General features: G+C 37.0%; 1 protein-coding gene across 3 annotated transcripts in view; it reads right to left on the bottom strand.

Annotated features, from left to right (window-relative positions):
- Positions 1–555: 555 nt before the first annotated feature.
- The window catches only part of opn4xa (opsin 4xa), a 20063-nt gene continuing 5668 nt past the window's right edge, over positions 556–14950 (bottom strand). For 2 of the 3 annotated variants that reach the window (XM_077736899.1, XM_077736900.1), the window contains exons 2-14: positions 13443–13508; positions 8452–8548; positions 8154–8341; positions 7652–7743; positions 4758–4893; positions 4430–4563; positions 3782–3985; positions 3012–3183; positions 2598–2759; positions 1937–2044; positions 1719–1860; positions 1180–1304; positions 556–1104 (exon numbers count right to left, since the gene is read on the bottom strand). In XM_077736899.1, the coding sequence (XP_077593025.1) occupies positions 1188–1304; positions 1719–1860; positions 1937–2044; positions 2598–2759; positions 3012–3183; positions 3782–3985; positions 4430–4563; positions 4758–4891 (1173 nt within the window). In that variant the 5' untranslated portion in view covers positions 4892–4893; positions 7652–7743; positions 8154–8341; positions 8452–8548; positions 13443–13508 and the 3' untranslated portion in view covers positions 556–1104; positions 1180–1187. Of the gene's footprint in view, positions 1105–1179; positions 1308–1718; positions 1861–1936; positions 2045–2597; positions 2760–3011; positions 3184–3781; positions 3986–4429; positions 4564–4757; positions 4894–7651; positions 7744–8153; positions 8342–8451; positions 8549–13442; positions 13509–14950 lie in introns of all 3 variants that reach the window. The other variant, XR_013329351.1, reaches the window with a different exon arrangement.

The raw sequence follows: 14950 nt of genomic DNA, 5'->3' as shown, positions 1-14950 counted from the left end.
TAATGCATGACCTTGCATTATTAGTACTACCTTTGGCCTAATGTTTTATTTTTGTTGTTTTCTTGGTTCATCATTCTTCCTATGTTGGTTCACAATAAGGGCCAGATCATATTCCTTGCCCAAAGTGCAGATCTATTTTTTCCAGCTCTGCAAAACAGGTGTTTATTTATGTATATATTTATATGTTTTTTTAAAACCTTTGCTTTCTGTTTTGTATGTTAGTTGTTTATGAACTGTTTAAAACTGGATGCAATTGGGACAAACCTTCTGGGAAGACATCATTTGCTTTAATTTTACCACCAGAGAGCAGTATTGCTCAATAAGTTTTAAGTTATAAGAGTACAATTTTGAGAATTTTGATTGACATTCTCGAGCTATCTAGTTGAGCTCTATCTTGTTATGTTTGTGAATATGGATGGGGTTGCTTCTCACATTATTAATATGTTAATAAAAAACAAGATTTTTTTAATACTTGAAATCTAATGCAGACAATCAACCATTATTTCCTAAAATATTTAGTATTGATAAATCTATAGAAATGAGGAAGCAATGAGATAAAAATTCAGATTTTCTTCATTTTCATCACACGTTTTTGTCACAAGTGATGAAAAAACAAGAGACAAAAACAACACAATCCAGCAAACTTTAACATTCTTTAGCTACCGCATCTGTCAACAGAATTACATGAGCTTTGTGTCATTTTCAAGATTTTGATTGGCTGCATCTGTGATGATTATATTTTCATTTAGATATAAAATAAATATAAATTTACTGAACTGCTTTATCCTCATTAGGTTCACAGGGGGTGCTGGAGCCTAGCCCAGCTTTCTACTGACTCCAGGAGTATAGTTCAGTAATCCAGACTGTAAAAATCCAGTACGGATCCCATCTTTGTTATTTAGTCGTCCAATGAGTGTTGTGCAAAAAGTCTCATTGAAGCCCACGGGACTTTTTCATCACCTTACTCCTCGGCTTGCTTCGGCCATCTTTGTGTCACGTTTTCTTGAAGACCAAGTCTTCGGGCTCCTCCTTGTCTTCTTTCCGCCACTCATCTTGGAGGGCGACCATGATGCATGGCCCCATATTAGGAGTGTATGCGTCTCTCTAGAATGTGAGTGCAAAATCTTAATTTTTACTCATTTGACTGACAAGACAGTAGTTTTAACAGATGTCCTTTACCTGGACGATCATTGCGGTCTTTTATCTTGGCTTTGATCCTTTTCCTTTAATGCTCCAAGGGAGTAGCTGGATCTCAGACAAGAGCTATGATCCATTGGATTCAGTTCCACATCACTCCAAACTTGCTACTTGGGCATAATAAGAGACATTTTTGATATCCGAGTTAGATTTAATGATTCTTAATGATCCCATTTACTTTGCTTTGCACTTTGTGCATTTTGCTTTGTTGTTCTGCAACCTTTCCGACTGTATTGTCTAACGTGTAAACTATGTGTAACTATGCCTTTCCTGTATCTTTTTATTTTCCTGTGTCTGTATTCTCACCCTCTCCATACTGTGACAATGAAATTTCCCGAATACGGGATGAATATAGTTATCTAATCAAATGCAATCTAATATGAAGGAGTACTTGTGCTACTTTCTTATTTAGGCAAGACTTTGCCAGCATCTTGTGATACAGCATGTCTCAGAAAACCCACAAAACATATGACTAGTGAAGCATGAATAGGTGGAAAGAAGTAGAACGCAGCCAAACTCACTGTGTCGATTGTGGAGACAAGTGACTGTTTGCTCAGCACCGAATCCCTAAAAAATGACTGGCCATGCGACACCAACGTGGCCTCCCTCCGGGGTGCCTGGGCTAAGAAGTGTAGACAGGGGACTTTTTCAGCTAGAGTGTTCCTGTTGAAGCACAATTATAAATCAGACAAAGTCTTGTATCAGTTTCAAGATCACGTTACAAATATGGTGGTCTCACCTGTATTTAGTGTGAATGATAGCATAGATGAAAGGGTTGTAGATGGCAGAGGCTTTGGCAATAACTGCGGGGACAGCTTTGGAGTAGGGGTTAAGGACGCTTGCATAGCTGAAAGTATTTTTTTTTGTGAGTAAGGATGTCTACATCACAGGCAGGGATGAGCATTGTTTCCAATTTATGTGCAATACCGTTTGCATGAAATGTCACTCTTTTTTTCCTTAAGCGAGTTAAAATATGAGTAGAAAATATTGTTTAGATCTGAGAATAAAATTAAAGTTAATACAAATCATGAGCTCGGGTTCTTATTGCATGAGGTGACATTTCTCCAAATTTTCTTTGTATTGCGCCTTATATATGGATCAATCAATATTGGCTAATAATTGTATGAAATTCCATTTATCAGAGCTCAATGTATAACAAAACTCCTAACAACTACAAATATTACTTCTACTAGATTTCTATCTAGTGAATGTATAACACAATCCCCTACTACTACCACCACCTCAACAAGTACTGCACTTTATAATTCAGTGTGCCTTATATATGAAACAAATTTTAAAATAGACCATTCATTGAAGGTGCGCCTTATAGTGAAGAAAATACGGTATAATCTATTTTTCTGCCCATCCCTGATCACAAGTTATTAAGGTTGCTTGTTTACCCAGCCCAGGCGATGAGAGTGACACAAGCGTAGGGTGACCAGGAGAGGACAAACACGATGATGACCACAAAAGCGATCTTGGCTAATTTCCACTCAGTCTTGATGGTCTGCTGCTGAATTAGCATTGTCTTCCTCACTTGGGAGCCTAATTTCTCCACTTCCCTGGTAGAAAAAAAATGTGTAGAGTGAAGCAACGAGGTACAAGCTATCAATAAGATTCGCAATGGTTTCCAGATTATTTTATTAAAAAAATGTGTTGATTTGTAATCCAAAAAGGAAGACATAAGCATTATTGAATTGCACAATTTCAACTCTCAAAAGAGAGACTTCAAGCTTTTTATTGCCACATTCAGTTTAGGTTTACTGTAAAGTGATTGTGATGATGTGTTAACAGTTCAAACAATTCATATTTACCTGCTGGCATGGCGGGTTGTCAAGAACATGCAGAGATAGCAGTAGGATATGATGCCCAGTGGGATGAAGAAGACAAAGCAACAGAGCATCAAGGTATAGCTTTTATTGGCGGGGGTAGATGTCACGTAGTCCCACGTGCATGAAGTCATCAGTCCCTCTGGTATGTAGGAACCTTGATGGCAAATGTGGAAACGCTGTAAAAATGTATAGCATGGGTGTCCAAACTGCAACCCGTTGCCTGTTTTCTTATAGGCCTGCAGGAAATGATGAAAATATCTTCAACTGCGGACTAAAGAGGAAGCTTAAATTCACCTTACATTCCGTTGTACTTTTTAAATTTAACACTAGATGAATCTAGTCTCTTAAACAGTGCCTCTCCTTTTGCTCATAGAGTCAAAACATGACAACACATTGAAATTGATGTAGAAAACATTAGTTAAAGTATTTTGTTTTACGTTAATTCAGTTATTTGCAGAAAAATTATCCAATGTTTTTTGTCGCGGGGTTAGGGTTAACCCGCCTGTCAAATATATTGGACTTATATTGCCATTAATTAGGTAATACTTAAAAATAAATACATTATGAAAATGAAACCATCATTTCTTGATGGTTTTCTGATAGTGATACTTTGTTTAACAAATGGAAGTGGGAGGTTTTCAAGTTGAATTATTAAATTATCTGAAAGAAGCCCTGGGAGGAAACAGTTTAGACACCTCTGATGTATAGTCAAGCAATTCATAGTACAGAATGTGATTAAATGGGTTACGTACTCCAGCCCAAAAGTGGTGCGATGCTCCAAAATAGAGAGTAGAGCCAAACAAGAGCAATAATGAAGCAAGTGCGTCGCTTAGACGTCCATTGTAAGGCCTGCAGTGGCTTGGTGATGACGATGTAGCGATCAATAGAGATGGCAAGAAGGTTGATCATTGAAGCGATTCCAAATAAGGCGCCACAGAAGGCGTAGATTTTACAACCTGGATAGAAGATAGCAGAGTGAGATTATTGTCATTTTTCTTCAGAATAATGGAAGAAAGTGACTAGTCAATGGTTGCTCGAAATGTTATATATAATATGCAACAACATTTCAGTATTGTGTGTGTGAGAATTATATTTATGTGTACATGATGTGGCAGAATTTGACTAGTATGATGAATCACTTTAAATAGTATACATTAGAAAATAAATATTTTAGTAATGTGCGTGAGAATTTCTGACTATTTCGGAGTGCATGTCTTGAGAGGAGATTTTCTTTAATGATATTAGGATTTATCACAGATAACAAATTTCCCCGAAGAGCAAAGTAAAAAAATAAAAAGAAAATAGAGTAACAAAAAACCTTATGAGTTTTGGCAGCATGAATGGCTTGCTGGTATAAATTCTTATTGAATTACTGAAGAAAAATGTGAATGGACACATACCTGTTTCACCAAAAATCCAGCCCTTGTAGAGGGAGTTGACAAAAAAGATGGGCGACTGTGTGATGGCCATAAGAAAGTCGCTGATTGCCAGGTTCATGATAAAAAAGTTGGGAGGAGTGCGTAGCTTCTTGTTACTGAAACACAAGATCATCCCATCTTTAACATAGTGGGCAATATATTGGAAAACTACAGTAATTCCCTCCTCGCTAATGTATCTTGCCTGAATACATCAGTACTCATAATGTTTTTTTTTGTTTAAAAATTATTTATTTTACTGCTCTATGACACAGAACTTTGATAACGGACTAGTAAATCAAGAATTTCTTACCAAAAGAATGCATACATAACCAAGGCATTTCCTGTTATGCCCACTGTGCCGATCACCAAAACAAAAAAGGCAACAATGTAGTGAACGTGGTCCTGGACATCCACCTGGCGATAGAAGCTATGCTGCCGGTCCATTTCTGTAATAAGCACACATGCAAACAGAATTTAAATGGGCTCCAAAACTTTGAAGTTTGGGCTTTGGAATGTTCAAATATTTTCTCTCATCTTGTAAGGAATCTCAATTGAGAGTAGCACAATACGACAAACATACATATCTCACTCTTTTCATCTTGTTATAAACACATCCTTATGTATCTTTATAGGGAAGCTTAATAGCTTAGTTAGATTCCAATGTTTATAAATTTGTAAAGTGATGTATTATCAATCAAAATGACATGTGTCATGGGCTACAAAATAGTTTGTCACTTTAACAAAATGACATTTTCTTTAAAAAAATTATGATAAATTCTAAACTTGTGTCCAAACTTTTTAAAAGTGGTAATATAATGACTAAATCAGGCTAGAGTTAAAGGTTTTAGAATGGCCTTCCCAAAGTCCTGACTTAAACCCCATTGACAACGTGGATGATGCTGAAAAAAAAACAAGTCCATGTCAGAAAGCCAACAAACTGCACCAAACTAAAATTCCTAATTGAAGTATAAATGGCCAAGGGACTTGAAACCAAATCTTAGCATGTTTTTGACCCAAAAGATTTGGTCACACTTTCAGTTTCCCCCATAATAAATTCATAAAATAATCAAACTTATCTGTTCCAATCCTATCAGAGAAAAAAAAAAGGTTTCCTAGAAAAAAACTGGAAATTCAAGACTGGCTGATTGATGTTGACAAGTAGAGAAAATAAAAGAGGACCCAATTTATTAATGTTATCCTTTGATTGTGTGATCACGTTCATTTCATGTTTTTATGTTAAACTACACCATAACATATGTGTCATGCCTGTGTTGCCAGTTATAATATTTGTACTAAAATACTCATCCCAGTGCAGCCTTAAACATAAATAACAATTCCTGATATGTCAGGCATGTAAAAAGTGCTTATTTTCTGTCAGTCACAATTATTCAATACTCGGCTTCCACCAACACATACCGGATACCAAAGAGGCGATTAACTAGAGACTTTTGTAATTATTAAAACCGCTCACTTTTCCATATGGACAATCTGCAGCTGGAGGTCTGATTATAAAAGGATTTCCATGTTTTGTTAATGTGATGTACTGCGGCTTGCACACGCCACTTTGCACAATATTATCAGCACTCTAAACATGCTTCCCGTGACGTTATTGGACAACTTTAAACAAAATCTGGTCAAATGCTTCCCTTTTGTAAGTCCGGAGTTCTATTCAGGGGATCCAGAACCCTATCATTCTTTTTTTGACACCAGTTATGAAATTGTTACACTGGCTTCTGCAGAATCAAAGGATAGACAAGATATAAAATCTTGCTGCTGGTCTACAAAACATTTAATGACCTTGGATTAAAATACATTCTTGATTTGTTATACCTCTAAAGTTGTCAGGCATTTTTGCTATTTACTCATTTTTGGTGGGTTGTTTCTATTTCGTGTTTCAATTTCTTTTGTTCTGAAATGTCTTGATGATTTAAGGTGACTTTTATGTATTATTTGATTCTTGTTTTTTGGAGCTTTTACACTTGGAATTTCCTTGTGAGGAATTGCGGTATGCAAATAAATTTGCCTTTGGCTTTCCTTCAGACAAATTTCTCTTTTTCTTTCACCTGCAACAAGGACAAGATTAACTACCTGTAGAATACAGAACCCTAAATATATAAGTAACTGACTTTGTAGATATTCCATACTGTACATACAAAATTTAATGCTTGCACATGGGGCTGTAATACTAGAATTTTGTGATTTCCGTGATTGAATGCATGCACTATTGCACATTGCTCAATGTCTTATCCACAATCCCATTTGTTTTTCCGCCCAATACAGTCAAAGTTGTCATCAATGGCAGCCAATGAGTTAACAGGGAACCTTAAAAGGCTCCCAAAACCAACAGGAATGACCAAAAAAATCTGCAGAAAGTGACCAACACACTTAAGTCGCTGGGAAATTCCCCCTAGATCAATAAAAAATGATCCTAAATTTACAGAGTGACCTGTGAGTACCCTAAAATTACAAGAATGTGTCCAAAATAGAGATCCAATTCACTTAAACTGTCTGAGGTCAAATTGGAAAGGACGTCTAGCGTCATCAATGGTGGCCATTAATTTACTACCTAGTTTATGGCCCAAAATAAACTGGTCCGGCCCACTTGAGATCTTGTTGGCAGACTTAGAAGCAACTGTCATTAGCCAGATCAAATTAAAGACATTCAAGGCAGTCAAAATAATTCAATGTAGATTGCACTGCTCCACCTATTGCCTAACCCTGAGGTCGTAAAATAGGACAACATTAAAGTGGCAATGCCACTGCGCTGAGATCCCAGAAAAGGCCACCCAATTGCTAATTATTTATACTTAAAAAGAAGCTGTTCTTTGTTACTTCTCACCACAGCTTAAAGCATCGCGTGGTCACCCGGAGCCCCCTGCTGTGCTAAGTGAAGGCTTGTGCGTCAGACAGACCCCCACTAACATTTTACTTCCACTTATCAAGCATCAACTCTTCTTCTTTCACGAGAAATAAATAAACATAGCATACGTCTCATTTGACTGTCATTGGGCAAATTTGAATATTTACTATAAATATGTAGTACAATTCACAATAACATTCAGGCTCTGGCAGCAAAATGATACTTCATATTTGTCCCAAATACTTCAAAAAAGCGTTGGTAGGCTTGCAAGTCCAATACTGACACAGATCCCAAGTATTTAAAGATGATATGATCAAAAAATATATATAAAAAAGTGATGTTACCTTGCTTTGAGTGAACAAAGATCCTTTGCGTGCGTCCCTCCCCAAGTTGGAGATTCAAGTTGTACACTGAGGCATCGGTGGGCTGCTGCACACTGAGAGAATATGAAAATACTCTGTCAGAAAACAAGCAGCAGGACGTTGACCATCCCCCTGCTGGCAACCCATCACACACAGCTCGCATTTGTCACAACGCATTGATCAGTGTGTGTTTTCTCCCGGGCGCACGACAACACACATTTCCTCTAGCTTGGAAAGGGGGGCTTCTATGGAAGTGGTGAGGTGGGTAGATCTTAAAAGGTATAAATAAAGAAATGAAATAACTTGACTAATCTATTGGTCAGATGTCAAAATGTGGCTATAAAGGCTGCTGACTGACTTGTGAGACCAACACAATACAATACACAAGCAAAACATCTTGTGTATAAACGGCTAGATAAATTGTTAGTTTTTTAAATCCTCAAACTTTAAAAAGTATCAAATTATTGCCTTAGAAGAAACTAACCAGCAAACTAGGAAATGCAATTGGAGTCCATCTTGACGAAGTCTTGGTCTTGGGCTGAGGGACCTAAAGTGGGTGACTGATTGGGTGGAAAATCAAGGTCATTCAGTTGAGCTGAAGCACGAGTAGCCGGCTGTGGGTCAGTTCGGAGGTCCTGGAGTCCATTGCAGGGAAATCAAAAGCCATGAAGTCTGTAGGTTGGAAGGTCACAGGGCATAAGAGACAAAAACCAGAGTAGACGCCATAGGTCGGCCATAAGGTGGACAGAACGATTGGCGAAGAACGCGAAAAAGGCACTAACAGTGAACTGGCGATCCGGTAGCGCTCCGGCTGGTTTAAACAGCTTGGTGATGATGTTCGATGACACCTGCTACTGCTCCACCCGTCTGATGCTGGCCCTGTGAGAGGGTCACACACATACACACATCTCCATTAAAGTTGGTGTATAGAAGGGTGTTTTTTGTATTATTGAGTTAGAAAATGATTAGTTATTTCAAATAATTGAACCATTTCTACAATGTCTGCTCATTATTGACTAATTGGCGATGGTAGGAGTGCCTTATATATTACTACATTCACGATTTTAATTTAAACACTAACATTTTAAATGCCATTAAAGGGTGTTGTTTCGCCAAAATGTTTTTAGGGGGTTTTTCAAATAAAAAACAAGAACTTACTTGTACATTCAGAGGAATAGATAATCTAATACCATGTACCACCATTTGTCACTATTTGTGTTCCAATATGCATTGCATGAAGAATATATATATTAATTATACTTGCCTACAAAATATAGTAATAACCAAACAAATCCCAACACATGAAATGTGACTGTCATGAAAACAGATATTCTTCTTAGTCATTTTTTTTTGTTACTTTGAGAATGTTGCGTCACCTCGTTGGGTGCTTTGAGAATTGTTGAATCTCTGGTGGGAAGGGGCACAACCTGTCCACAGCATTAGATTTGTTCACTCGTTCATTCATGTGTGAGAAGAATCCTGAGAAAAGCACTCGCATAAAAGCACCACAATCCTAATCGGTTCACGCACAACTGAACAGACAGCTGATGAAAAACCTCTAAGTCTTTCACGTTTTCTCTTTTTTTTAATGTCTACTCTGCTTGTATAGTTCTTTCTCAATAGAAAGAAAAATCTGACATTGCTACCCGTTTAGTTAACTACATGGAATTTCATCCATCTGCATAGAGGTACGTTCATTAATCGATACATTATCCACACACACACACACATACCTAAGAAGAACTTTCAGTGTCCAATCAGCCTATCATCAATGTATTGGGGATGTGGGAGGAAATTGGACTACCCAGAAAAAAACCCACAAAGCCACAGCAAGAACAAGTAAACACTAAATGGGAAGGCTATAGCCAGGATTTTTCCCAAAACTGTGGAGCAGGCATGCTACCCACCACCAAATTCCCTATTTAAATTTAAATAAAATAAAGATAAATTCTATACATTCTTACATTGATTTTAACATGTCAGGTTTTCACCCTTATGCTATTGAAGTGAATATATCCATCTAATATTGATGCTGAAAACTATAACAGAATGTAGGTGAAACTTAAGCTTCTTCTGCCTGCCATATTCAGTGATATTTTCACATGCACACTGCATGAAGGGTGCATCATCAACAGCTGTATCGAAATGGAAAATAACACTTTTTTTGGCACCCATGTTGGGCTCACTGATGAAATTTGCATGGTCGCCTATATTTTTAAAAAATACTAGTCAGTACCTCATAGACAATAAATTCAAAAGGAACACACTTTCTATTTTTTCCCATCACTTGTGAGGTCATGTATGTGTTAGGATGATCTTACCAATGATAAACAAAACAACAACTCTATTTGTTTACCAGCTTCTGTTGATCAAGATTTATTGGTGGGAAATTATAGTTTAAGTATAATCTTTGAACATAAACCAGAATATGAAATTGATCCTTTCCCAATCATTGATTAAGAACGGTTCTTGGAATAATCGTCTGCAGTTCCAAGAAAATCTAAGAGATGCATTGAATTGGAAACTGGGCTTTCTTTTCATATGGTTCGATACACTTGCACACGTTAAAACCACATGACTACACTATATTATATCACAGCATATTCGGAGCAACATTTTATTTCAATCAATGAGCTTTTTGTTGGATTTGCAGAGTGCTTTTCATTGTCGCCAAGCAACCTAGTTGTGATGACCAGCTGATATTTGGGTATACAAAGCCAATCTGTAGTCTGAAAGAAATCTCGACAAAGAATGCTTTATCATTTTTAAGAATATTTTGTATGTGTTATGCAGGTACTTCCTAATGAATCAGGAAAGCATAGTCTAACCAAAAATGATTTTATAAATTAAACTCACATAAGTTATCTAGACATATTTCATATTTTCATTCAATGCTACTTTATTTTAGTGTTTTAACATTTGTGCAGTTCAAATTGGTGTTTATATGTTGGCACATTTCCTGCCAAAATTTATACTATAAACCAGAAGTCGGAAACCTTTTTAGAGCGAGTGAGAGAACCATAAACAACTAATATTTTGAAATGTATATAAATTACTCTCAATTTAAAATGATAAACATATTAAAACGAGTGCATTTTTAAAAACTTAAACACTTTTAAAGTAAAAAAAAAAGTCTGACTGTGTTGTTCCACACCCCTGCTATAAGTAGAGGACCCACATTTATATTTAAGTGTATATTTAATAAACATAAATAATATCGACGTCATCCAACCCAGCATTAAATGCATTGTGTATGTTTGAATGTGGCCTTCCTGACCCTGATTCTAGCTGGGTTATTAGGTATGTTGCCAAGTTCTCTGTAAAACAAGAACATTGTGTTCAGAGCTTCAAAATTACTCATGTGCGTGCAACTCGTGACAAATCCAGTGTATCTGCTTTACGTTTCCATACCGGGCCTTGAAAGTGTGGAAAAGTCGTCATACTATATCATCAAGTAGTCTGGCAGATCAAGCAAGTGAGAAGATGATGCAAGTAGCCAGTGAAGGAAGTCGCTCGATAAAAATCCATGTTTTCTTTCGCCACTAGAGGATTACCTCGCGACAAGACTGGCAAGTGGCCAATTAATGCCTATGTCAGCTTTGTCTTTTCCTAAAGGGCTTTAAAAAAAAAGAAAACTAAAATATAGATTTTTTAAGGGCATGTCAAAGTTCACAATACTGCAAATATGTATTTTTACAATCCACGAATGAATTGTCTAGGCCCAACATTTTGCATATACTAGCTATTAAATGAGCTGTTAATATTTCAAATACTGAAGTTTGAATGTCACTGACAAAAATAAAATAAAATGAAAAACCCTCTCACCTAATGCAATAAAATGATAATATATTAATGCTCCAAGCTGAAAATTGATGATGGTTGCCATAGCGCTTTCCTAACGTGGTTGCATTGATTACTTTTAACAGGCTGTAATTACATTAGCCTCGGGATGGAGCAAGGTGCAATGTGGATTTGGCGTCTACCATTAGGAGAAGTGTATCATCTAATGGCATGGAGGATTGGCTATTCGGTTATTAAATCAAGCCGTGTGCACACTCTATGGAGCTGGCACAGATTTAGTCAAACCTAAATCACACAGTGTTAATAATCCATGTTTTCCGACTCTATATAATTCTCACTGAATCATGAATTAAAGTTACACTTTAGAAAATGCTCAAATTGAACACTGCTAAATATCTGACAGCATTGCAGTTGTTTACAAGCACATGAAAGTTTACTTTCAACACTAAATTGTCAGTAATCGACCAGTCAAAATAGATCTTTTGCAGTTGCATGATCATTAAATGCAAGGCTTGACAATTAAAATGAATTTGCTATATATAATTGTCAATGAGAGTGAAAGAATTAAGGGCTGATTTACACTTTATATTTACACTTTGCAGGACAAAGCGAAAATATTCAGCATTAATATATAAGTCAAAAAAATTACAATCCAGAGAGCTCAATTGATCTCATCATTGTGTTCCTACTTTTCACTATCACTGTAATTCATCTATCTTTTTAATTTATTTTCATTTTTTTTTATATGCTCAGAGACATTAATGCAGCATTACTATGAATTCTATGTATAACTATCTGTACATACATTATAAGTAGTACATACTGTAATTGAATTAGATATGATACCAAAGGTCGCCAGTAAGTGTCAGCATATGACATGCAATAAATGAACTGCACAGTGACTTTCTGGTAGTTAAAGAAGTGTTATCAAATTGTGTCAAACAATGCTCGGGTAAGTAATGTAATCATTTCAGTAGTTTAACACTCTACGTCCTTCACATATCAATTATATTTTATCTACACAGTATTATATTAAAGTACTTGGGCAACATGATGACTAGTAAGCACATTGCCTTATTTTTCTGGATTTGCATATTGCCTTAGTGCCTGCATGGGTTTTCTCTGGGTATTCTGGTTTCCTCACAAAACGACCAATCCTTTCATTTCTATCACTGTAAAACACCCAACAAAAGCTTTCTTCTTAAAGCCAGGCAAGTTGTCACTGGGCCTTTAATGCCGGCAATCTGAACAAGACATATGGCGACAGATACTTGATGCGGTCCCTGACCACAGTAGCGCAGGTGCGCCATTCAGGTAGAGGTCTTTAGGTGCATCTTTTCAAAGTCAATATGATGTAGTGCGCAACTGTGGTTTCGGCGCCCTTTGAAAAGGCACTGGCATCGCTCAATTTAACAAGCTTGACAAAGAGACTGCCATCTATTTAACTTCTGATCATAACCCAAAAGGGCCAAGTCGAAACCAATACGTTTTGGGAAGATATTGACACCATATTTTTCAGACTATAAGATGCACTAGCCAAAAATTTCACAATGAAAGGGGGAAAAAAACTATGTATGTATAAGTTGCACAAGTTGCATTCATTGGGGATTAGGATTTGATAACATCCAAAACAAACGAGATGTCCTATTGACAGAAATTTAAAATAAAAGGAGAGGCAACAACAGGCTGAATATAATTACAAAAAAAGCTCAGTACTTTTTAGAGTAATTACCATATTTTTGTATAAGTTACTGATGATTCTATGGGTTTGCCATGGTGGCCCCAGAAGGCAAAAGCGCTAAAAGTCCACCTACAGCCACATTACATTATCAACACAGGTCTACAGCGTCCTCTTGTGTTTCTGTGCAAAAATAAAATGTGAAATAATATAATAATGTGAAAATAATTCCACATATAAATCACACTGGAGTATAAATCACACCAAAAAGCCAAAATAATTTGAACAACCTACTTTGTCTTGTTGTTGTCCATTTTAGAATATCCTGGTCCTTTTTCGTCCATTAACAGTCTTGGTAACCTGAGATCAATCACAAAAGTGGAGAAGTCATGAATGAGACAAATCCTAAGCGAGACAAGCTATTAGACAAAAGATGTCACAACATGTCTTGGTCAACTTGGTCTTGGCTAATGCATTGTGGGATTTATAGGATGATATGCTTTGGCATTTATCCCTGCAATATAACCCATTCAACAGTTCTATTGTCAAATTATTCCTTGGTCCTGGAGTCTGGTTACAATACTGTGGATTAATCAATCAATGAATAATTCCACCATTGCAGGCCCAAAACAAAGGTGCACAGGGAGACTGGGCGGCGGCCACTGCAAGCTGGTAACATGAGGATACTCCAAAGACCAGGTGAGTGAAAGCCTGCAATGCCTCGTGGGACGTGTTTCACAGTCCGGCCGCGTCTGCCGGCTTTTTTGTGGTCGCGTTCTACGGCTTTCAGTCTCCACATGCCCCCGCGGTCAAAATCAAAAAGCTCCCATCTGTTGTGGGGGGTAAAGGGTGTCAGCGCTAGAGGCTTTACAGACCTTTTCTCTGCCCAAACCAATGGCTCGGAGCGTTTTTTTTCCCACACAGGCCGATCTCGTTTCAATTTTGACACCCCTTTGTTGTACACTTGCAACATTTACAATGATTATGAAATGCGTTGGAAATACGATCAGTGTTCTTTCTCTAAAGCTTTGCCCTCGGCACCCTTGGATTTTTTGTAAGAGCAAAAAAAAACATCTCTAGAAGAATTGCCTAGACATGTGGCTGACTTCTCAAACAGGGTACACACCTGCTTGAGACGGCATTTTGCACGCATTACACCAATGTCAGACCATGGGCAACAATTAGTATATTTATATGTGGGGTGTGGCAAGCATGATTTTTCACTCTGATCTTATCAGAAGCCTAAAAAGCAACTCCTCAGGTGATGCTGCATTAAAAGGAAATTATATTTAAAATAACCAAGTTGTCATTTGAACTGAGAGTTGGCTCTCAATTACTTTCCTTATATTAAAAAAAACTAAAAAGATTAAATAAAAATATAGAGTGGTCATAGGGTTCCTCAACTGTTGCCCATATTTGGCTGGGAATTGCTGCAGCACCCTCCGTGACCCTTGTGAAGGATAAGCAGTACACAAACTGAATGAATAAAAAAATATATCCTGACAGCTGCCTACTGTACTGTATTCTATGGACTATAAGTTTCACTTTTTTCAAAGTGTAAAACATAGATGACTATTTTATTATTGTTACTTTAACGTGTGTATATTCTGGATTTCTGATCAAGTAAAAATAATTACCCGACCAACAATGCAACCTTTATCCTTTAACAAAATCCCAAAAATATAGTAGTCTTTCCCCATCTATAAACAAGGCAGGTTGTTGTTGGTTGACAGTTGTTTCAGCTTGTCAAAAAAGCTCTTCCACACACAAACCGGCGTATGTCAACGGTCAGTAACCTGAAT

This window comes from Stigmatopora nigra, chromosome 17, assembly GCF_051989575.1.
Source record: "Stigmatopora nigra isolate UIUO_SnigA chromosome 17, RoL_Snig_1.1, whole genome shotgun sequence".
NCBI classification, from domain to species: Eukaryota; Metazoa; Chordata; class Actinopteri; order Syngnathiformes; family Syngnathidae; genus Stigmatopora; species Stigmatopora nigra.
The sequence above is the reverse complement of the archived record's forward strand: the minus strand, read 5'-3'. Positions and strand labels throughout refer to the sequence as shown.